The 25110-nt window shown below is 46.7% G+C and overlaps 1 protein-coding gene across 1 annotated transcript in view; it reads right to left on the reverse strand.

The window, feature by feature from the left end:
- Positions 1-25110, reverse strand: part of QARS1 (glutaminyl-tRNA synthetase 1) — a 284740-nt gene that overhangs the window by 202448 nt on the left and 57182 nt on the right. Inside the window, exon 6 of the mRNA XM_078661809.1 lies at positions 5798-5851. Coding sequence (XP_078517935.1) covers positions 5798-5851 — 54 coding nt within the window. The remainder of the gene's footprint in view (positions 1-5797; positions 5852-25110) is intronic.

The raw sequence follows: 25110 nt of genomic DNA on the forward strand, positions 1-25110 counted from the left end.
ACCTTACTTTACAAACGTTTTCAAGACACGCTACATAGTGTGCTGATCAGTCATTTCTTCGAGTTGAATAACTATACTGCTGATTCTACAAGTGAAATTTGGAGCACAATTTTTGTTTCACAACTAAGTTTAAGACTCAGTTTCACAAGTGTATGATATTTACTTCAATAATTTTGCAATTTTTACAAAGGGTACCATTATTTATTGCAAGTTACTGTTTTAACGTACTTGAAGTGTAAGAATTTTGTTTATATATTTATATTACCATTATATGCATCTAAAGTTTACTTTATAACTAATATTATTCAGTTCCATCCTACATAATAATTAGTGCATTATTTAAATTAGGATGCAGTTTGATCCACCAGCTAAGTTTTTACAAGTAAAAGGTGACCCTCCCATGCCTTGGTCTAGATGGAAGGAGGAATTCTTTAATTACATGAGAGCTATTGATGGGGAACGCATGGGTTCCGAAAGAAAAAAAAGTATTCTGTTACATTGTCTTGGCTCAGAAGGCCAAGAAGTTTTTAGAACTTTACCACAAATTACAGTTGCTTCAGGAAGTGGTGATTCCTTAAATGTATATACAGAGGCTCTCAGTAGGTTAGAAAAAAGGTTTAAACCTACAGCCAATATAGCATTAAATCGTTTTAAGTTCTATACCAGGGCACAAAAGCAAGAAGAATCTTTTGATGATTTTCTCACAGCTTTAAGATCTCTAACATTACATTGTAACTTCGGTGCAATGGCCGATGAAATGATCCGCGATCAGATTATTGTGCATGTTAGGAACAAAAAGATTCAAGATAAATTATGGTGTATTGGTGATCCAAATTTAGAGGAAACTATTGCCATTGCTAAGTCAACTGAATTGTCTGAAAAGTGGATGGGCATTGTGGATAAACAAAGTTCCAATCCTAGTAAAACCATATCTGAAGAGGAAGTATGTGCTGTTAGAGCTAAATGGAATGAGAAAAATACTATATCTAATCAACCAAAAGGTAAAAATTCCATAAATACTGGCAATAGGAGACCAGAGGTTATAAATAATACATGGTCATGTTTTAGATGTGGTAGCAGGTCTCATATTGCATCATTTCAAGGTTGCCCTGCCATAAACAAAACTTGTAATGTCTGCGGTAGAGTGGGACATTATGGTAGTGTTTGTAGGGAAAGACGTTACAACACACAATGGCGTGGTAATCCATCATCACGTCCGCCCTCCAGCAGCATGACACCTTCAAAAATTTCCTCTCTAAATGAAGTGGAGGAGGAAAAACAAGTTCCTGAGAAGGGTTATGTTGTGTCTATTGTTCAAAGTGGTGGTACTCTAATAACAAGAAGGAAATCTCCTAAGTGTATTTTTCATGTTTTCTCAATTGCTATTGAGCTTATGGTGGATTCGGGTTCTCCCTGGACTATCATTACTAAAGACTACTTTAATGAAAAGTTAAGCAATGTTTGTGATTTGATTAATTTGCAACAATCAGACATTTTAGCAGAAGGTTTTAGTGGATACATGATTGATATAGAAGGGTTCTTTAACGTTCAGTTAACATTCAGAGGCAGAGTAGCTCAAATTAAATTATACATTGCTGTGAAGGGTATAAATGTTTTAGGTTGGCAAGATCAATGGGAATTGGGTATTAAACTAAATCCACGAGCAAAAGATCCCATTTCGATGTGTACCGATCAGGAAATGATTGGTTCTATTTATCCTAGTGTAGGGGAGTGCAATAACATTTTGTTTTGGAGCAAAAAATTTGATAAGGTATTCAGTGATCAGTTGGGTAAGCTAAAAAAATTTCGAGCATCAGATTAAATTGAAGGAAGGTGCTGTTCCAGTTAAACAAAAACTTAGAGGAGTTCCATTAAATGTCAGAGATGAGCTTAAGAAAATGTTGGAGGATTTACTTAGAGACAATATAATTGAGCCTATTGAATCTGCAGAATGGGTTTCGCCTATTGTTTTAGTACGAAAACCTGATCAATCTTTGAGTGTGTGTGGATTTAAGGGCGCTCAATTCAAATATTATTGTGGATTGCCACCCTTTGCCAAATATTAATGAGCTTGTTCCGTTGTTTGATGGAGCGCAAATCTTTTCCACTTTTGATCTTAGGTCTGCGTACCATCAAATTGAGTTAACCGAAGATTCTAGGAAATACACAGCTTTTATCACCCCCATGGGTTTATTTCAATACAGGAGGATGCCGTTTGGATTAGCATCCGCAGCCTCAGTTTTTCAACGTGTAATGTTCCATATTTTTAAAGACTGTGATGTATTTGTTAAATGCTTCCAAGATGATATTTTGGTGTTTTCTAAGGATGAAATTGAGCATGTTTCACATTTGGAGGTAGTATGTAGTAAACTGGAGGATTTTGGTCTCACTCTTAAAGCACACAAGTGTAATTTATTCAAAAAATCAATTGAATATCTGGGACACACATTGTCAGGGGAAGGGCTGGTTCCCAAAAGATCTAATGTGGAAGCTATCCTCAAGGCTCCTTCTCCAGCTAACAAAGAACAGCTACTTTCCTTTTCTGGCATGTGTGAGTACTATAGTAAGTTCGTGGTAAACTTTGCCACAAAGATGGAGCCGTTAAGAAAATTACTAAGGCGTAATAATGAATTTCTTTGGGGTTCTGAACAAGAAAAAGCTTTTGTGGGCATCAAAAATGAAATTGTTAACTCGCCCACTCTAAAACCATTTAGGATGGGTAAAGAATGTATTATCACAACAGATGCGAGCTTGTATGGCTTAGGTTGTGTATTATCTCAGTCTGATTGTGTGCTTGAATGGAATGTCGCATTTTCCTCAAGGACTTTGAGTGAAACAGAACGCAGGTATGCAGTTATAGAGCGGGAGTTGTTGTCGTGTGTTTGGGCAATAGAACACTTCAAAATATATATTTGGGGAAGCAAATTTGTTCTCAGAACAGATCATAAGCCTCTTGTGAATATTTTATCGGTTGGGGGTGGTTGGAATGCGACAGCCAGAATTGCACGGTTAGCTTCCAGGTTGCAAGAGTATAATTTTACAGTTGAGTATATTCCTGGAAAAAAAAAATGTTACGGCTGACTGTCACGTCTTCCGGTTGACAATAAAGAGGACAAAGTCAATGTTTTGAAGGAGTTGGATTTTGTACTAAGTTTATCTGATGTTGTGTCTTCGCAATATCGAGAAATTTCTGAACAGTTTTGGTTGGAATGTCAAGATAAGGATGAGAAGTTGGTCTTAGTAAATTTATGATGGAGGGTTGGCCAAACAAAACCAAGATCAAGGATGATTTACTCCCATTTTTCAATGTTGCTGATGAGTTGCATTTTCAAGGGAAGTTTGTGTTTAAATCTGATAAATGTATTCCACCCGCTGGTGTTCAAGAACTTATTTTAAATTTGGCAAACAAAGCGCATCCTGGTATTTCTAGTATGAAGCGTTTGATTAGGCTTAATTTTTGGTGGCCAGGGATGGACCGTTTCATTGATCGAACTGTTAGGGACTGCCCTGATTGTTGTGCCAAGGACAAAATGTTAAAGCTGCATGTTCCTCCCCTCAAATCGGTTGAATGGCCTGTTTTGCCTTGGAGCAAATTAGCTTTTGATATCTCAGGTCCTTTCCACATTCTTCCAGAGACCTCACGTTTTGCATTAGTAATGATAGATTATCATTCCAAATGGCCAGAGGTAAGATTTGTTGCTAAAGTTACGTCTGAGGTAGTTATTTCATTTTTCCAAGAGATCTTTGCAAGGGAGGGTAGTCCTGCTGTACTAGTATCAGATAATGGGGTACAGTTAGTCTCATCTGAGATGCAGTCTTTCTTGCATTCCTGCAATATCAAACATATTCGCACTTCCTTATACGAACCACATGAGAATGGACAGGTTGAGCGTTTTAATAGAGTTTTAAAAGGTTTTGTGTTTGATGCTGTTAAGGAAAAAAGGAATTGGTTGAATGCTTTAAGAGAAAAGTTGTGGATGTATCGCATTACCCCTCATACCACTATAGAAGTAAGTCCTTTTAGGTTGCTCAAAGGCAGGGATCCTGCGTCATCTGTGTGTCCTTGGTGGCTTAAGGAGAAGTGTAAAAGTGTGTGTGAAGATAAAATTAATATTCAGGAGGTTGCTAATAAAGTAGTTGACAAACAAGCCGAATCTGCTGTGTGGTACAATCGCAGATGGAAGACCAAAGAGCATGATATATCTGTGGGAGATTAGGCCAGAGTTCAGAAACCTTTCTTTGTCGGTAAAGGTTTGAGTAAGTTTGGCAGACCCATTCAAGTTAAAAGAGTTTTTAGTAACTCAGTCATCACCCAAGATGGTAAGGCTTGGAATATTAGAAAAGTTGCTAAATGTCCGTTGCAAAATGATCAAGGCGATGATTCTAATGTTGATTCCTGTTTTCCTTCTGTTCCTGAATCTGTGGCATCCAGGGTCAAAGATGATGCACGTATCAGAAAGAGACCAAATTCTTTCCAGGATTTTGTGTAGTGTTTTTCCCTCATTGTTTTGTTATAAAGAAAGGGGATGTGTTACAATCTGTACTGTATCTTTAACTGCATGTGCTGTATAGATCTTTTACTGCATTCTGTGTTCCTAAGAGTTTTGCTAATGTAGCATTCTACCAATTTGTGTCAGTTGCTGCTTGTACATTTATGTGCCTGTAGCTGATGCTGTGCTGTCAATAAACTTCTTATTTATATAAGTTCCTGCATTAATTATTACAGATACTTGTTCAGAAGTCCTGCAATACACCTCCCCTCACCCCCCATGCGTAGGATCTCATGGGGGGAGGGGGGGCTCCACTAGGGCTCACACGCACAGCCTTGGAAGCTACCTAGGGCTGCAGGGTCTGCGTTGGCCTACAAGGTGGTCAGCAAGGAGACCAAGCTGTGGCGGGGTTGCGCCCCATGCTACCTCCTACTGGTGCTTGAATCGGAGGGGAATTACCCCGACAGCGCTGCGGAGAAAGTGATTTAACATAATGTCCCTGGATTCATTGGGACATTTAAATGTAGTGAGTGGAGTAAAAAGGAGGGCGGCAATAACCCAAGAAGAAAATGGAGGAATAAACACAGATGTTAGCATCACGCTGCGGCTTTCGAATTTCTACAAAGCCTCTCATTGGTCACAATTGGCAGAGATACTGCCTGGCCATCATGGAGCTGGAGGCAAAGGCAGACAAGTTTAACACCTTCGCCGCGGGGCTAATTCCCCCCGCGGTGCTGGTGGGAGGGGACGCGCGCAGCTCCACGGTGCTTGTGACGAGCTCGGCTCATCACGCTGAACGGTGGCGCTGAGCTGATGACGAGCTGAGCTTGTCATGACCACGCCAGTTTAAGAACGCTCAGCACAGTGGGGGAATTAGCCCCGCGTGTGAGCGGTGCGCGTGTCATGACGAGCTCAGCTCATCATCAGCACACGGCCACCGTGCCTCATGACGAGCTGAGCTGGTCATGAGCACGCAAGGAGTTAAAAGAGTAGTTGGGTCAGACTCTGGTCTTGAGCACAGTCCAAGCTGCACCCCACGCAGAACAGGAGGAGGAGATGGAGGTGTCCAAGTATTACCCAAGTGCAGGAGGTAACAAGTAGGCCATGAGGATGCCCCCAGACTTTCAAGGAGATTCCAGGGCCTCCCTTCTTTAAACCTCAGCCTGCTCTTCCTTTGGATTCTGGAAGCACTCCGAGACAGAGATTACGAAGAACGCTAGCAGGACCAACCACCACAGCTCGCGGTTTCCAAGCCCCTCCCAACAACAGACCCCCTCCTATAACTTTGCTACTTCAAGTCATTGTACCTTCGACTTCTTTTCCAGGTCAGCATCAGTCTTCGGACCCAGCAAGTGCAGGACCTGAAAAAAACAGAAAGACAGCTCAGGCTCCAAAGATGGATGAGTCGCCACCATGTCTAACAGGCAAGTATTCAGTGAAGCACTTGGTTGGACTCTCCCCAACACAAAACAGAACACAGCACAGCTGTGCACGCAGTGCCATTCACTTACAATTATTAAAGTGCAAACATAATTGTTAAACTAGCAACTTGAAAAGTCATTGAAGACATAACAAAAGGTTTGCAAAGCCCTTGGGTAAGTGATGTCACTGCTTTCAGGTACTAGAATATTCCATGCACCCCAAAGCACTCCTGGGTACACACTTTACCCACATTATGAGCACAAGTCTGGAAAAGCCTGCAGTGTGACCAGGCAAATTCATTCTTAGATCCCATCAGCTTCTTGGGGGAGGAGCTGGGGCTGACATGCAACCCCTCTTCATGGGAGTACAACTGCAGTGTCCTTCACAAATACTCAAGACCAACCATGGCAATGGGGCGGTCCGGTTTGTTTTTTTGAACTTTTAGCCTAGTCCTTACCCAACCCACCCCCATCTCCTGAACATTTCAGTTTGTGACCAGCCTGGAGCAGGATTGCTCAGCCTCTTCTACTTTCTACACCATTCCTTAAGGATTACTCGAGGCTGTGCCAAGCAGCCTTCGTATTAGCATCAGGGAGGAGAACTAGGTTAGAACTCATGATACAGAAAACAAAATTACTTACCTGTAGGAGTAGTTTTGCAGCTTGAAACTATTTTTGACTTCATGTGCTGTGCACTAGTTTACCATCTGGTGGTTTGGTCCAGAAATGGTTATTTTACTCCTCTTTTTTCTGCATGCATCAAATCAACACCATTTGGTTCCTTGTTCCTCCTTGAATTACATGAGAAATACTCCTCAAAAGCCCCTTAACTAAGCCACCTTATGCAGGACCCCCCCCACCCAAGTTCTTGATCACCTTTCAGTGCCGAGAACCTTCCTGAGGGCATGCCCTCAAAGGGACGTATGACATTACAATGCATGCTTTTACCACGCATGCTTTTACATCGCAACTTTTACAACGCAAACCATTACAACGCATAGCGCTATGGGGTGCTGGATAGTGAATAGTTTAATTTACTATTCCAACTCCAGTCCCCGTGGATAGTAGGGAAGGTGTTGGAAAGTAAATTAAATCTATTCCCTATCCTAGAGCGCCCCCCAGCGCAATGCGTTGTAATGGTCTGCGTTGTAAAAGTTGCGATGTAAAAGCACTGCGTGGTAAAAGTTGTGTTGTAAAGGATGTTTCCCCCGCAAAGGGGTCCTTATGCCTGGACAAGTGGGGTTCTGACTATTCAAGGAGGAGCAGGGGGCCAAATGTTCGAAACCTTGACCATGCCCACAGGACAACAAACAACCACTACACAGTGGAATGATGCACACCATGTGAACCCAGAAAAGATTCACACTGCAGGACTCGGATCCTGAAAAGAAGGGTGACCAGAGTGATATCTCAGAGACCGGCTAGAGGCGGGTCATCGGGGAGGAGAGCAAGGCGAGAAGGACAGAGAGGGTCCCAGGACTGACCGGTGCTGCATCAGTGCACGGAGGGCCTTTATGAAGCCTGGAAGGAAAAGAGAATATGCAGCGGAGGAAGGATGAGGAGGAGACTTCTGGAATCTTGGATGGTCACAGAAACGACAACTTACACGAAATCATACAACTGGGGCGGTAAATCCGATGAAGCTTTAGAACCAGATGAGGTGGTCCTGGCTGCTACCACAAGAGAGGGATGCAAAGGGCAGCTTATAAAAGGGATATAAAGATCCTGTGCAGGCAGCTAAAAATGAAGCACAAAAGGATAACCCCTGGTCTGTGCAGGTCCCGAGCCAGACACTGCGCCAAAGTATGCACAGAATATATAAGTCGCAATACATTTACACTGCGCAGATCCAGAGCCAGACACTACTCCACAGTATGCACAGAACACTGCACAGGCCACGAGCCAGACACGGCACAGGCGGCCACGAGCCAGACACGGCACAGGCGGCCACGAGCCAGACACGGCACAGGCGGCCACGAGCCAGACACGGCACAGGCGGCCACGAGCCAGACACGGCACAGGAGGCCACGAGCCAGACACGGCACAGGCGGCCACGAGCCAGACACGGCACAGGCGGCCACGAGCCAGACACGGCACAGGCGGCCACGAGCCAGACACGGCACAGGCGGCCACGAGCCAGACACGGCACAGGCGGCCACGAGCCAGACACGGCACAGGCGGCCACGAGCCAGACACGGCACAGGCGGCCACGAGCCAGACACGGCACAGGCGGCCACGAGCCAGACACGGCACAGGCGGCCACGAGCCAGACACGGCACAGGCGGCCACGAGCCAGACACGGCACAGGCGGCGAGGAGCCAGACACGGCACAGGCGAGGAGCCAGACACGGCACAGGCGAGGAGCCAGACTGGGCACAGGCGAGGAGCCAGACTGGGCACAGGCGAGGAGCCAGACTGGGCACAGGCGAAGAGCCAGACTGGGCACAGGCAAAGAGCCAGACTGGGCACAGGCAAAGAGCCAGACTGGGCACAGGCAAAGAGCCAGACTGGGCACAGGCGAAGAGCCAGACTGGGCACAGGCGAAGAGCCAGACTGGGCACAGGCGAAGAGCCAGACTGGGCACAGGCGAAGAGCCAGACTGGGCACAGGCGAAGAGCCAGACTGGGCACAGGCGAAGAGCCAGACTGGGCACAGGCGAAGAGCCAGACTGGGCACAGGCGAAGAGCCAGACTGGGCACAGGCGAAGAGCCAGACTGGGCACAGGCGAAGAGCCAGACTGGGCACAGGCGAAGAGCCAGACAGGGCACAGGCGAAGAGCCAGACAGGGCACAGGCGAAGAGCCAGACAGGGCACAGGCGAAGAGCCCGACAGGGCACAGGCGAAGAGCCAGACAGGGCACAGGCGAAGAGCCAGACAGGGCACAGGCGAAGAGCCAGACAGGGCACAGGCGAAGAGCCAGACAGGGCACAGGCGAAGAGCCAGACAGGGCACAGGCGAAGAGCCAGACTGGGCACAGGCGAAGAGCCAGACTGGGCACAGGCGAAGAGCCAGACTGGGCACAGGCGAAGAGCCAGACTGGGCACAGGCGAAGAGCCAGACACTTCTAAGAGTGCACAGAACAAACATGGGAGGGGCACTTTACTTGTCACACAAGAAAAGAGCGCTGGTTCCGGATTCGGAGGAGGTTAATAAACTGTTAGAATTTAATCTAATATGGAAGACAATGGTGGTTCCCTTTTCAGGACGGTTCCCCTCACACCCCAAAAGGTGTCATGCTTCATCATAGGATTGCCTCCTCATGTGAAAGACCTAGTCTTTGCATGGGCTACAACCCCCTCTCTACGAGGGAGGAGCTCAGAGATGTTTTTGTCGAGTCAGGCGGAGTGTACTAAACCCCTATGTGAGCTAGGTGTGTGTGTGTAGAAGAGTGTGTAAATCACTAGACCAACATGTTTCGGCCAGAGGGACCTAGATAGTGTCACAGCCTTCTTCAGGGTCAGTCCTATTCAGCTACTGCATAGATTTAGAGAAAATACGTGAAAAAACATTAAAAACACGTGAATAAATCAAGAGTGTTATACTGAACCAGCTGTATTTAGCTGTTCAGTATGTATTGCATACAACCATTTTGGGTTACGCAATTCACAACGTCCGTCCCGGCTTATTAGCCATATGGTATTTGCACCAAATCCACAGAATCGTGGATCCTTGCCTTCAGGGCACAACCCAAAATGGTTGTATGCAGTACATAGCTAAACAGTATAACACTCTTGATTTATTCCAGTATTTTTTAAAATGTTTTTAATGTTTTTGCACTAAATCTATGCAGTAGCTGAATAGAACTGACCCTGAAGCAGGCCGTGACACTATCTAGGTCCCTCTGGCCGAAACATGTTGGTCTAGTGATTTACACATTTTGTCTCAAATGTGGGCAATTGTGTTACCGGCTCTGTACTGTTTTTAATCCTGACACTGGGTAGCCGAATAAAGTTAATATAGCTAACCCTGTAGCCAGTTTTAACTCTCACACCACAGCACTGCGCATTCTTTTACACACACACACACACACCTAGCTCACATAGGGGTTTAGTACACGGCCTGGCTCAACAAAAACATCCCTGAGCTCCTCCATCGTAGAGAGGGGGTTGTAGCCCATACAAAGACTAGGTCTTTCGCGTGAGGAGTCACCCCTATGATGAAGCATGACCCCTTTGGTGTGTGAGGGGAACCGTCCTAAAAAGGGAAACCCCTGGTCATCCACAATAGACTAAATTCTAACAGTTTATTAACCTCCTGCGAATCCGGACCAGTGGCTCTTTTCTTGTGTGACATTAATTCGGTGGGGAGTTAGCTCACGCAGATCCTCAAAACTCCTCAAGCCCCCAAGTGTATTGAGGGGCACTTTACTGGACATTTGTGCCTATCATGTATAGATACATCGAAAGGGCATGCTCGGTACACATTTTTATAACGTACATTTACATAAAGATAGCAGCCACGGGGTTACCCATCAGTAGTCCATCACTGTGTTAAGATGTTGGCTGAAAGGTTTTTGAAATCTGAAGAAACACATAGTATTTTGTTCCTACAACTAATTCAACCCACACGGTCTGTATTTTATTGCAAACTGCTGACGCATGGCTCAAATCGCAAGGCAGATTTATTTATTTTGTGTTTTAGGCCAGAACCTTCCTTTCCAGCGTCTCACTCGAGATCGCGGGAATTTGTATCCTGGGAGAAGGGGGAACATTCAACATTATAAAGAAAGCTCTAGCTGAAGTTATGGGTGGCCACAGGTGACTGCCTGCACCGCCAATTAAGGAAAGACTCGTGAGACAAGCAACCGAGACAAGTATCCCTTCTTTCCTCCCCAAACTTCAGAGGGCCAAGGCCAGCCCTTCAGTATACACTTGCCAATCCCAAACTTCATAACTCTGATCAGAACTGCGGATAATGACCCCTCCGAGAGTAAAACTGATCCAAATGTACAATCAAATCAAGCTGAAAAATGAAGGACCGGCCCTGTGATCCGTAGATGTGTAAAGGAAGACACGAGCGCTAGGTAAAAAATAAAATAAACTGGATTTCCCCTTTAAATCTTCCACGCAACAATTTCACCTTTGCAGTGAGCTCCAATTATAGTTTTTCATTAGAAGGGCTAAGATCACGCACCGGGGCGCAGGTGGCCCCCTGTGGGGATTCCAGTAACCAGGAAGATAACAGCCCCGTACCCAGAACAGCAGGACAGGCCCCCTCCGGGCCAGCAGGAAACACACCGTCCTGTGTCTAGGAGCGGGCGGCGAACTGGTACTTCCAAGAACTCACAGCCATAGTAACCTCACGGTCTCCGGGGAACAAAACCATTGCTGCAGCGACAGTTATTTTGTTAATGAGGACTTAAAGGTGCTTAGAGCCCGAAGGCGGGATTTCAGAACAGCAAGTGGAAAGAACATCTCCCCAGGGGCGGCAGAAAACCGCCTGGAGTCACAACAAACACAAGCTGGCTCCTATGTAACAGGTGGGTTTGTTTACCAAGCCTATCCAGTGACTGTGCAGTAAGCTTCAATGTAGCAGGCAGACCAGGTACTGAAAAAAAAAAACTCTTCATACCTGCTGAAAAGGAGAAAGCTTGTAATCACACAGGCCACACCATGTGTCACTATATCAGACAATTACAAAGCCAACTTCCCACTTGGCCCATAGTTTATCAATGGCCCATTGGAAAGCCTTTGTTTGCCGACATGCAACTCCACAGAGCCCTTAGAGCGAGTCAAAGCCAGTGACTTTCTGTTCAGGTGAGGGGTCCCTACCCCAATTTCCTTTGTTCCTCTTCAGTTACCATACTTTGGCAGAGTAAGTCAAGCCTAGCAAACTAGTTCACGTTCACCTGGAAGCTTCAATACATCCACGCGTAATGTTTTAGCGAGGACTTCTGTGATGAAATCAAGTCAAGAGCTGGGGTGGGCGCCAGGCAGAATCCTCCTGAAATTCTAAAAAAAAAAAAAAAAAAAGATGCAAGGCAGAGCGACAACTGGGAATTGTAAGAGCCCCAACTCTAAGCTCAGGGGGTGGAGGTCGGGGATCAATCCAAGAAACTGGAGGTCTCAAAAACGTGTTATTGGCGAGTTGGGTGGGTAGGACATCTAGTTGGGCTACCAAGAACTAAGATGTGGAAGTAGGATCAGCCCTGAAGAAAGCGTCCACAGTTCTATACTGTTCCTGGATTCCAAAGCAGCCCCCACTGTGAGCCGGCTTTCTGAAGGGTGGGGTCTGGAATGTAGAATTAAAGAGGCAGGCCCCAGCTGCAGGACGAGCACTGTTATCACAACAGTGGGGACCAGCTTTGCTTCTCTCTGCTGGGACTTCAGTTCAGTGAATAATAATCCTGAAAGGCCTGTTTAAGACCACGGGTGAGCAAGGGACCCATAAATGAGACCACGGCTAGGAGCTTTAAATACGTTTGGGGCGGACAATACTTCTGAATGCAGGTCTAGTTACTTTTGTACCAATCTGTTTTATTGGGACGGTGACAAACCGATGGAAGGAATGCTTGAATGAATCCCAGCCACATGTGATCGCTCAGGCTGCACTCTGGACAGATCAGACATTTGGAAATCAGACCAGTGTGAACTGCCAGGGCAGGTTCCCTCCAGACTAGAACTCAAACAACCCCAGAGGAGTGCAGCCTACCTGTCATTTGTTACAAGGCCGGGCAGCCCTCCTTTAGAGATTTAGAAGTCTACCAGAAGCCCAAAAGAGCAGAACCTGTAAAGTACACTCCGGCTGGTTGTACTGTTCGATGCCAGAGTCTATCTTTGTGATGTAGGACTTGGCGTAGCCATGCATAGGTCCATGCACAGGGTCTGAAGTGATAGGGCTGCAGTCACACAGAGGTTGAAGTCTCGGGGCTGAGAGATGCAGCATTGGAAAAAGTGACAGTCATAGTTCAGAGCATTCAGACGCAGGGAGTGGTGGCGGAGACGCATGGGTCCCCAAGCACAGGGTGACGGGCTCATGGGCATTCCTTGGATCCCTCAAGAGGGTTGGTGGGTGGGGGGGTTGGTGGGGATGGGAGCACACAGGGCTTGGGCACAGCTCACACAGGAGGATGCTGGTTAGGCTGTGCAATGACTGCAGGCGCTCCACCCTCACAGCAAGGCGCTATAGTGCTGGGCGTGGACTATGTGGCGTCCACATCCTCAATGCAACCAACCAAAGCAGCGGCTAAGTCTTTTCCTTAGTCCTTGGGGGATAGTTCTTGCTTAAAGGAAAGAAGCAAGGCCCTCTATTTGATCATCACCATCCTCTGAGCAGGTGCAAAGGACTGTCTGAAGTGACGGGTAGCACCGGACACGGGACGGACCACTCAGATTCCGTAGGGGGAACCAATCACAGGGCACTGCCTTTCACCTTCAGGTGTGACGTAGCTCCACGACAACCAGTCACCGGGGAGGCATTGCTGGGAGGCTTCTCTCCGTCAGAGCAAGACATGGGGATTAGGGCATGGGCAGGTAACCCATCTGTTTTGGGTCAGGGATGCAAGTCTTGGCCCTACTACTTTTTCAGGTTTTGCTCTTGACTGGCCACAGGCTGGTCTGCTGAACTGGCTAGGTCCAGGAAATGAGCCCCCAAAAAATAATAGTTCCTTCCTACTCCATTCACTTGGATATGAATCCAAACAAAGGCAGTTATACTCCGCCTATAGAGAGTTCTGCAGAGTGGGGATACGCCGCAGAGCAGCACAAAAGCGGAGAAGAGCACAGACAGAAGGATGCTCATACCGAGGCTCACGCATTCACCTGAGCCAGCGAGCCTAAGCTGTTGATCACGAGGACAGAAAGGCAGGCAGCCCGGGAAGGTGGAGCACAGCAGGGGGAATGGGAGTCCTCCAGGATTGGAGGCGCACGGAAATCCTCAACAGCTACAGCCTTTCCTGAATGGAGTGGAGTAACAACTTCAGCTTTTCAAGCCTGCATCGGGAGGTCCTGTGCACCAGGAGTGAAGGCCTTCGAAGGACCAGGACGGAACCGCTGTGTGGTTGCCATATCCCCTCTCGCCATCCCCCACTCATGTTTGGTAAAGTCCGAGGCATTGCTTCTAGCCATGCGGAAGAAGGAAGACTCGCCTTCCTGCATGAGGAACAGGACCTCGTCCGATAGGAGAGAGTGGTAAGCAAAGGGAATGGAGCCAAGGCACAGCAGCTGACTGGATGGACGAGTGGGGAAACGAACGGAATGCCCATGAACCACGAGGTTGTAACAGGCCCATTGTCCCGGACTGAGGAGATACGCCAGAGACTATCAACCAAGAAGTGTTAACTGAGCATGCATTCACCACCTTCTCAACAAGTGGTCTGGAGAGAGGTGGGTTTCAACTCATGGCCCAAAATGTTTCCTTCCCCTCTGAACAGACACGCCCAGATTCCACAACAGCTGGAATCGCCCTTCTAGCTCCTCTAGTACAAGAGACATTGCCGGGTGATGCAGCTATCACACCCCCTTCAAATGACAAGACAGCAGAGGGCCACTTGTCCCTCATGGGTGTCCCAGACCCATGGGCTCTTTCACCAATGGAAAAAATCTACTGTGACTGATGGTTATTTGGAAAGAGACCACTATAGACCCTTACCAACTTACACGGGCATCTAGTGGGCACCTGCCCATTTGCCACCCCCGTTCCCAATACAAAGTCCAGTGAGCCAGAGCACTTTGGGCTCCCCTGACCGGGAGAACCGGGCACTGGGCCTGTCCCTCCTTCACCCTCCCACAAATCGCACAGCAAGGATCCCTGGAAGCACCAGATGAAAAGGTCTGTATGGGTAGGAACCCGCTTTGCTGTGGAGCTGTGTTTGAGCCAGTGAGATTTGTTTAAAGTCTTCAAATTCCCTACCTTCAAACTCAGCTACTGACTCAGAGATAGATTCTTCAGTTAAAAATTTTTTAATTGTACTTTTGTCTGGCAGCTGTGAACGCATGCCTCACTGGATTGAATTCTCATATGAACCCTTCCAAGAGCCACCTTGAACATCCCTTATAGGATGATGCTGGCCCAGAGGGTTCAATGTTTTCTGGTTTTCTAGCACCTAGAACAAGTTTGATTGCAGTGCTCTGGCCCCGAATACGTGAGGCACCTCTGGATTTTTCTACACATCAAAGGTTTAAGTGCATCACTTAGTGACCTGCTATCAAAGTCATTTCACTTTTCTGAAAGTAAAAGCAATGATTGCACATTCCATTTATTGACTGCAGAGTACCGCGTTCCACTGTTTGTGATCTAAGCCCCTTCACCTGCTGAACCTCGCAACGCAGAGAACGTTAAGCGCTAAAGTGGGAGTACCTGGCCTTTTCAGCTGGGGTGCAGCAGTACTGCAGCACTAGGACACCCGCAAGGCCTATTAACGTCAGACTGACACAGGACCTCAAGAAAAGGCCTCACAAATTGTCGCTGTCATTTGAACACATATGCAGGAATTCTAACCCAGCAATCAGACAGGTGAGCTAGATGGAAGCGTGCCATATACTGATGCAGCAATCAGGCAGGTGATCTAGATGGAAGCGTGCCACATACTGATGCAGCAATCGAGCAGTGAGCTAGATGGAAGCGTGCCACATACTGATGCTGCAATCTGGAAGGTGAGCTAGATGGAAGCAGGTGAGCTAGAAGGAAGCGTGCCATATACCGAGGCAGCAATCAGGCAGGTGAGCTAGATGGAAGCATGCCACATACTGATGCAGTAATCTGGCAGGTGAGCTAGATGGAAGCAGGTGAGCTAGAAGGAAGCATTCCATATACCGAGGCAGCAATCAAGCAGGTGAGCTAGATGGAAGTGTGCCATATACTGATGCAGCAATCAGGCAAGTGAGCTAAATGGAAGCGTGCCACATACTGAAGCAGCAATCGGGCAGGTGAGCTAAATGGAAGCGTGCCATATACTGATGCAGCAATCAGGCAAGTGAGCTAGATGGAAGCGTGCCACATACTGAAGCAGCAATCGGGCAGGTGAGCTAAATGGAAGCGTGCCATATACTGATGCAGCAATCAGGCAAGTGAGCTAAATGGAAGCGTGCCACATACTGATGCAGCAAACAGACAGGTGACCTAGATGGAAGCGTGCAATATACTGAGGTAGCAATCAGGCAGGTGCACTAGATGGAAGTGTGCCACATACTGATGCAGCAATCGGGCAGGTGAGCTAGATGGAAGCAGGTGAGCTAGAAGGAAGCGTGCCATATACCGAGGCAGCAATCAGGCAGGTGAGCTAGATGGAAGCGTGCAATATACGGAGGAAGCAATCAGGCAGGTGCACTAGATGGAAGCAGATGAGCTAGAAGGAAGCGTGCCATATACCGAGGCAGCAATCAGGCAGGTGAGCTAGATGGAAGGCAGGTGAGCTAGTTGGAAGCGTGTGCCACATATGAAGCAGCAATCGGGCAGGCGAGCTAGATAGATAGATGCGTGCCATATACCGAGGCAGCAATCTGGCAGGTGAGCTGGATGGAAGCGTGCCATATACTGATGCACCAATCAGGCAGGTGAGCTAGATGGCAGTGTGCCACATACTGAGGCAGCAATCAGGCAAGTGTGCCAAATGGAAGCGTGCCACATACTGATGCAGCAAACAGGCAGGTGAGCTAGATGGAAGCGTGCAATATACGGAGGAAGCAATCAGGCAGGTGCACTAGATGGAAGCAGATGAGCTAGATGGAAGTGTGCCACATACTGAGGCAGCAATCAGGCAGGTGAGCTAGATGGAAGCGTGCAATATAGTGAGGAAGCACTCAGGCAGGTGAGCTAGATGGAAGTGTCCCACATACTGAGGAAGCAATCAGGCAGGTGAGCTAGATGGAAGCGTGCCACATACTGATGCAGCAAGCAGACAGGTGCACTAGATGGAAGCGTGCAATATACTGAGGAAGCAATCAGGCAGGTGCACTAGATGGAAGCAGGTGAGCTAGATGGAAGTGTGCCACATACTGATGCATTAATCAGGCAAGTGAGCTAAATGGAAGCGTGCCACATAATGATGCAGCAAACAGACAGGTGACCTAGATGGAAGCGTGCAATATACTGAGGTAGCAATCAGGCAGGTGCACTAGATGGAAGTGTGCCACATACTGATGCAGCAATCGGGCAGGTGAGCTAGATGGAAGCAGATGAGCTAGAAGGAAGCGTGCCATATACCGAGGCAGCAATCAGGCAGGTGAGCTAGATGGAAGGCAGGTGAGCTAGTTGGAAGCGTGTGCCACATATGAAGCAGCAATCGGGCAGGCGAGCTAGATAGATGTGTGCCATATACCGAGGCAGCAATCTGGCAGGTGAGCTGGATGGAAGCATGCCATATACTGATGCACCAATCAGGCAGGTGAGCTAGATGGAAGCGTGCAATATACGGAGGAAGCAATCAGGCAGGTGCACTAGATGGAAGCAGATGAGCTAGATGGAAGTGTGCCACATACTGAGGCAGCAATCAGGCAGGTGAGCTAGATGGAAGCAGGTGAGCTAGATGGAAGTGTGCCACATACTGAGGCAGCAATCAGGCAAGTGAGCTAAATGGAAGTGTGCCACATACTGATGCAGCAAACAGACAGGTGAGCTAGATGGAAGCGTGCAATATAGTGAGGAAGCAATCAGGCAGGTGAGCTAGATGGAAGTGTCCCACATACTGAGGCAGCAATCAGGCAAGTGAGCTAAATGGAAGTGTGCAATATACTGAGGAAGCAATCAGGCAGGTGAGCTAGATGGAAGCGTGCCACATACTGATGCAGCAAACAGACAGGTGAGCTAGATTGAAGCGTGCAATATACTGAGGAAGCAATCAGGCAGGTGCACTAGATGGAAGCAGGTGAGCTAGATGGAAGTGTGCCACATACTGAGGCAGCAATCAGGCAAGTGAGCTAAATGGAAGCGTGCCACATACTGATGCAGCAAACAGACAGGTGAGCTAGATGGAAGCGTGCAATATACAGAGGAAGCAATCAGGCAGGTGCACTAGATGGAAGCAGGTGAGCTAGATGGAAGTGTGCCACATAGGCAGCAATCAGGCAAGTGAGCTAAATGAAAGCGTGCCACATACTGATGCAGCAAACAGACAGGTGAGCTAGATGGAAGCATGCAATATACAGAGGAAGCAATCAGGCAGGTGAGCTCGATGGAAGCAGGTGAGCTCGATGGAAGCAGGTGAGCTAGATGGAAGCATGCCACCAGGGCCGCTCTAGGGTGGTGCGACCAGTGTCACCGCATCGGGGGCTGGCTTATTGGGGGTGTGTTTGCAAGTTTATTATGATTTTGAAGTACATGCTGCAGCGTTCCTTTCCTACGGTAATTACCAGGCCTCATAAAAATGTCAAGATAACTCCTGTGATTAATGTTCTTCCTGGAGAGAGATCAGCATTTTCTATAGTTGAGGTTTTGACTTATGTGAAGTTAGTGCAGAGGGTTAATATACCTGCTGCAAAGAACGTGTGACAAGTAGAGAGTGTATGTAATGTAAACAGAGCAACAGGTTACTGCTTTTAAAAGAGACATCCTTTTGTTACTTGCAATTTAGAACTTAAAGTCCTAATATACAATAGTGAGCTATTAACTTTCATCATAGAACTGCATACACACTTCAAAGTATACATTAGAATATTGATTAATGTTGCATAAAGGGTTAATTTGGCTAGAAATCGATTCTTATTATTAAAGAAAACTCCCAAGTGTGCGGTTTCTTTTTCGACTCTTAGTTTGTGCTTCTCCACACCAAGCACGCATAAACTATACTGCCTGCCAGTATGGATGACATGAGACTACTATACCTTTATTCCTTTGGCTTATGTAACATTTGCTATACACTGATTTACACACGTATGATTGATTGTCTCTGTGTAATGTGTGTGTGATGCTAAGTGCTTTGACAACCTACAATGGTATGTGTGGCGCAATATATCGAATTGAATGCAACTGAGTGGTTATGGAGACTTTAGGCAAGATGTGCGTCTGCCAAATAGCGCCTCGCAAATTGCTTCGCATTTGCGCCTCGCAATTTGCAAGGAGCTATTTGGCATGTTCAACAATGTGTTTAACACTGTCTGCGATTCCCCACTGGGTCGCAAATTGCGAGACTCGTGAATATTAATGAGCCTCTCGCAATTTGCGAGCCCATTGGGAGCGACAGGCCCTCCCCGGGATGGTGGCCTGACCACCATGTCTGGGACTGCTTTTAAATAAAGCCTTTTTTTTTTTTTTTTAAATCCAGCCCTTAAAAAATAATATTGCCTACATTTGCAACGGGGAAGTGGTCCCCTGTGGATCCCTTCGCATTTGCAAATGCATTACCACCTACTTGAAGTAGGTGGTGATTTGTGAGTGTTTTGCGGCCGCAATTGTGGTTGCAAAACATTGGTACATAGCTTTGCGGTCTCTATTCGGAAGGGAACGCCCCTTCCTAATAGCGAGTCGCAAAATAGTATTTTGTGAGTCGCAAAATATTGTTTGTACACGGGTCCATGCTTTTTAGCGTGCACAAACGGGTCTAAGACCAGTTTGCGCACGCTAAAAAGTGTCTAACATCTGGCCTTGGTCACTGTTAAGGGGTGCTAGTGAGAATCCGTGGTGGAGGTGGTCATGGGGGCGCCAACAAACATTGTCACACGGGGCGCCACCAGCGCTAAAGCCAGCCCTGCATGCAACATACTGATGCAGCAATCGGGCAAGTGAGCTAGATGGAAGCATGCCACATACTGATGCAGCAATCAGACAGGCGAGCTAGATGGAAGCAGGTGAGCTAGATGGAAGAGTGCCACATACTGATGTAGAAATCGGGCAAGCGAGCTAGATTGGAAGCGTGCCACACACTGAAGCAGCTATCAGGCAGATGAGCTAGATGGAAGCGTGCCATGTACTGAAGCAGCAATCAGGTAGGTGAACTAGGTGGAAGCGTGCCACATACTGATGCAGCAATCGGGCAAGTGAGCTAGATGGAAGCATGCCACATACTGATGCAACAATTGGGCAAATGAGCTAGATAGAAGCATGCCACATAATGATGCAGCAATCAGGCAGGCGATCTAGATGGAAGCAAGTGAGCTAGATGGAAGAGTGCCACATACTGATGTAGAAATCGGGAAAGCGAGCTAGATGGAAGCGTGCCACACACTGAAGCAGCAATCAGGCAGGTGAGCTGGATGGAAGCGTGCCATGTACTGAAGCAGCAATCAGGCAGGTGAGCTAGATGGAAGCATGCCACATACTGATGTAGCAATCAGGCAGGTGAGCTAGATGGAAGTGTGCCACACACTGAAGCAGCAATCAGGCAGGTGAGCTGGATGGAAGCGTGCCATGTACTGAAGCAGCAATCAGGCAGGTGAGCTGGATGGAAGCGTGCCATGTACTGAAGCAGCAATCAGGCAGGTGAGCTAGATGGAAGCATGCCACATACTGATGTAGCAATCAGGCAGGTGAGCTAGATGGAAGTGTGCCACGTACTGATGTAGCAATCGGGCAGGTGAGCTAGATGGAAGTGTGCCACGTACTGATGCAACAATCAGGCAGGCGAGCTAGATGGAAGCATGCCACGTACTGATGCAGCAATCGGGCAAGTGAGCTAGATGGAAGCATGAAAGTAGAAGTTAGGAGGGGCACAGCGGGTGTAGATTGATTTTACTGAGTCTGTTATAAGATTGTTTCAGTTTCGTGTGCGCTCTAGGGTCGCGTTTCCGTCTAAACGCGTGCTAGATACTGAAAAGTAGTGTAGGCATCGTAATGCAGCTACATCCCCAATGGAGGCACCACGTTTAGAGTTCAACACTGTGATTCAAAGAAAGTTCAATTTCTGTTGTTGCTTGATTTTAATAGTTGATAGTTTCAATACAATTTTCTCCATAGATATTCACATCATATCTTTTTCGAATTCAGTACATGGCGATAAGGTGAAATGAACATCTCCAATGCATTTCGGGCCGGTGGCCCTTTGTCAAGGAGCGCTGTGGGGAAGACGAGAGAGCTGTGAGTACGGGTTATGGAGTGAGTTGTGCGTTAAGTTTAGGGAAGTGCCGATCAATAGTGCAGATGGTAAAACCTCTGGGAGAGTGAGGGATGTGTGGCGGGTTGCGTCAGCGCATGACGAGTTCGAGGAAAGGTGAAGGGAAGGTGCGCTTGGTCCCTACATGGCGGGGTAAAAGGATGTAACTTACTTCGTATCGCGGGTGGAAAACCTCGAGCGTTGCTGTTAAGCTTACGGGCTGGTTGCATAGGATGAGTGTCGCGCGTAGGGGAGTTTAAGAAAGGGCGCGTGCAAGCGTTAAAGGAAGGACTAAAGGGAACATGGGTTGGGAAGTGAAAGCTAATGTGGGGGCCATATTGGAAGGGTGAATGCGCAGCAAAGTGCAATGCATGACAGATTCAAATCGAATCAAACAATACAATAAATCAAAAATCTATGCAATAGAAGGTATGTACAATTAAAGATAACAACTCAGTTCGGTCCGGTCGTTAAGACCGTTCGGTTTGAGCGACTGTAGACGGTAAATCCATTGTAATTCTCTTTGGAGCAAAGGTTTTCGTGTGTCAGTTCCTTCTTTTTTAGAGATGGTTTCAAGGATGATGAATCGAAGTTGTGCAATGGAATGTTTGGCTTCAGCAAAATGGGATGCCACGTTGGATTTCTCAAGTTTGAGCCTGATGTTTGATTTGTGCTCATTTAATCGTATTTTCATTTTACGTTCGGTTTTACTGACGTATAACTTACCGCACGGACATTTTAATGCGTATATGAGGTGTGAGGTGTCACATGTGGCATTGACATGTAGTCTGATCGGATTGCCCTTCATGGGATGTCTGATGAGGTTTCCTTTTATGATGGAATTGCAGTGACTGCAGTTCAGACACGGTAAGGTACCTTTGTATGTCTTAGGCTTCGAAGTGGGATTGGATAGGATTTCCTGTATGTTTTTGTTTCTTGAATAAGCAAACAAAGGAGGTTGCTTGAACATATCACGAAAATCTGGATCCACTTGTAAAATGGACCAGTGCTTGAGAATGATTTTTTTGTAGGTGGTGCTGGATGTTGAAAATTTGGACACCAACACAATGCGTTGATCGTTTTTTTTGGACTGTTTGGTAAGAGCAGTATCTCTGGCGATTTTGTTCACTCTGGATTGTGCCTCGGTCAAGATGGTTGCTGGGTACCCTCGCTCCGAGAAGCGATCGTATGTTTCTTGTATCCGTAGTTCCGCTGTGTTTTCATTGGATACTATGCGTTTGACGCGTAACATTTGTGAGTAGGGCATGTGTTTTTTCAGCGCTCCTTGATGGAAGCTGGAAAAGTGAAGAGTATTGTTGCGATCAGTAGGTTTCCTGAATAGGTCAGTGCTGATGCCATCAGGTGTAATAGTAACATTCACATCTAAGAATGAAATGGTACGGGCATTTATTTGCCATGATAGCTGAATTCGTTCATCTTTTTTGTTCAAGTTGGTGAGAGCTTCGTTAAGTGTTTGTTCAGTGTCGCTCCAAATAAAGAACAGGTCATCAATGTACCTTACGTACATTATGGTGTTGTTTTGGAAGATAGGGTCTGCATAGATGTGTTGTGTTTCAAAATTTTCCATGAAAATATTGGCATACGTGGGCGCTGCACAGTTTCCCATCGCCATTCCGGACAACTGTAAAAACCAATGATTCTCGTTCTTGAAATAACTGTGATAGAGGGTGAACCCCATCAACTCCATTATGAAGGTTTGCATGCTGGGTTCCAAGTTGCTGTTGAGAAGTGCCGCTTCTATAGCTTCGATGCCGCCTTTGTGTGGTATTGAGGTATACAATGCGCTAACATCCGCTGTGCATAAGATGTACGGTTTCTCTCTGTTGATTAGAATTTTAGACAGTTTTGTTAAGAAATCAGTCGTGTCTCTGATGTAGCTGACAGATTTTAAAACAATGGGCTGGAGGTACCTGTCTATAAATTTCCCAGTGGGTTCATGTAGTGACCCTCGAGTGGACACGATGGGTCGGCATGGTGGGTTGTGAAGATCTTTGTGGATCTTGGGACTAAGTTGGATGGTTGGACTCCTAGGAAACGTAGTTAGAAGAAAGTTCTTGGTGCGTTCCTCAATGATGCCATTGCGATGTGCTCTGATTATTATTTCTTGGAGAGCATTAGAAAACTCTTCTGTGGGGTTGGCATCAAGCTGCATGTAAATGGTTTCATCATGAATATGTTCTGTGAGTCGTTGTTGGTACATGGCAGAGTCCATTATCACCAGGGCGCCGCCCTTGTCCGCTTTAATGCATTTGATTTGTGCATTGTTGGCTAAAGATTTCAATGTGTCACGGTCTTTGGTTGTAAGGTTAGAGTATTTAGGTTGTTTGTTGAAATTGATCTTAGAAAGGTCATTGCGCACTAGGTCTTCGAATAAGTCAATACTTTTGTGACTGCATGGTGCTTGGAAGGTGCTGGTGGGTCGTAGTCCACGCAGTTCATCAGATTTAGAGCCTTGAGATGGTGGCATGATGTTATCGAAGAAGTGGCGTAATCTGAGTTTTCTTGTGAGTTTAAATGTACTAACTTCAAGTTCCAGCAAATTGGTAGATGTGACTGGGACAAATGATGTGCCCTTTTCCAGCAGGTCAATTTGATGTTTGGGTATAACGGCGTTGGAGATATTGATTACGAGACGTTCTTTTTGCCTTTGTTGTCCTTCTTGGCAGATGTACTTCTCGTGTTCGGGACGGTGGTTTCTTTTTCCTTTAGTCTTGCTCCTCCTGAGTCTTCGCTTTGTCTTGGGTCTGATTCTAAAAAAGAGACCGCAGAAGATGTGGTTGTAGATGTGCTTGTTTGATCGTCACCCGATGGGGTGGCGGTTTGTCTGCGGGGAGGTCTAGCTGAAAAATCGCTCTCCGAGGATGAGGTATCTGTTTGGGTATTTGGTGGTCGATTGCGTCTGCGTTGTGCATAAACGTCTGCCCACGAGTATACCTCGTCAAGTTTATAATCGAGGGTATCCCTTCGAAATTTTCTTAGTTTGCGTTCGTTAATTTCTTTACGATGTTTATCAAGAATGTTTACGGTGTCCTCCAAGGTTCGAGTAAGTTCATCCGGGGAAAGCATGTTCTTGAGTTCGTCGTTGACCTCGTTTATTTCTTGTTCTAGTTCTTTTAATATGCCTGAAAGTTCTTCGACAATTAGGAGAATCAGGTCGAGACTGCATTTGTTGAGGATCGCGTCCCATTTATCTTTAAATGTTTTAGAATTTTTGCATAAGGATGGTCTTAGAGAAATCCTCAGGCCGCGTGGGATTCTGAGAGCGCGATGATATTTAAGTAGTGTGCTCGCATGGAGCTTTTGGTTAATATGTCTTTTAGAGAGGTAGAGTAATTGTTTGATGCATTGTTCTTTGTTGCGTGAGGTTGAAGCAGGATTAACGTCTTCCTCAATTAGCGAATATATTCTGTTCCGTTCTTCTTCATCATATGCCAGGGTGTGAGCTCTGGCTTGGGTACTCTTGCTGATTTCATCAAATTGCATTTTGTGATGCGTGCTCCCACCGAATGGCGGAAAGTGATTACTGAAAGTAGAAGTTAGGAGGGGCACAGCGGGTGTAGATTGATTTTACTGAGTCTGTTATAAGATTGTTTCAGTTTCGTGTGCGCTCTAGGGTCGCGTTTCCGTCTAAACGCGTGCTAGATACTGAAAAGTAGTGTAGGCATCGTAATGCAGCTACATCCTCAATGGAGGCACTACGTTTAGAGTTCAACACTGTGATTCAAAGAAAGTTCAATTTCTGTTGTTGCTTGATTTTAATAGTTGATAGTTTCAATACAATTTTCTCCATAGATATTCACATCATATCTTTTTCGAATTCAGTACATGGCGATAAGGTGAAATGAACATCTCCAATGCATTTCGGGCCGGTGGCCCTTTGTCAAGGAGCGCTGTGGGGAAGACGAGAGAGCTGTGAGTACGGGGTATGGAGTGAGTTGTGCGTTAAGTTTAGGGAAGTGCCGATCAATAGTGCAGATGGTAAAACCTCTGGGAGAGTGAGGGATGTGTGGCGGGTTGCGTCAGCGCATGACGAGTTCGAGGAAAGGTGAAGGGAAGGTGCGCTTGGTCCCTACATCGCGGGGTAAAAGGATGTAACTTACTTCGTATCGCGGGTGGAAAACCTCGAGCGTTGCTGTTAAGCTTACGGGCTGGTTGCATAGGATGAGTGTCGCGCGTAGGGGAGTTTAAGAAAGGGCGCGTGCAAGCGTTAAAGGAA

Source organism: Lissotriton helveticus, chromosome 9, assembly GCF_964261635.1.
Source record: "Lissotriton helveticus chromosome 9, aLisHel1.1, whole genome shotgun sequence".
NCBI classification, from domain to species: domain Eukaryota; kingdom Metazoa; phylum Chordata; class Amphibia; order Caudata; family Salamandridae; genus Lissotriton; species Lissotriton helveticus.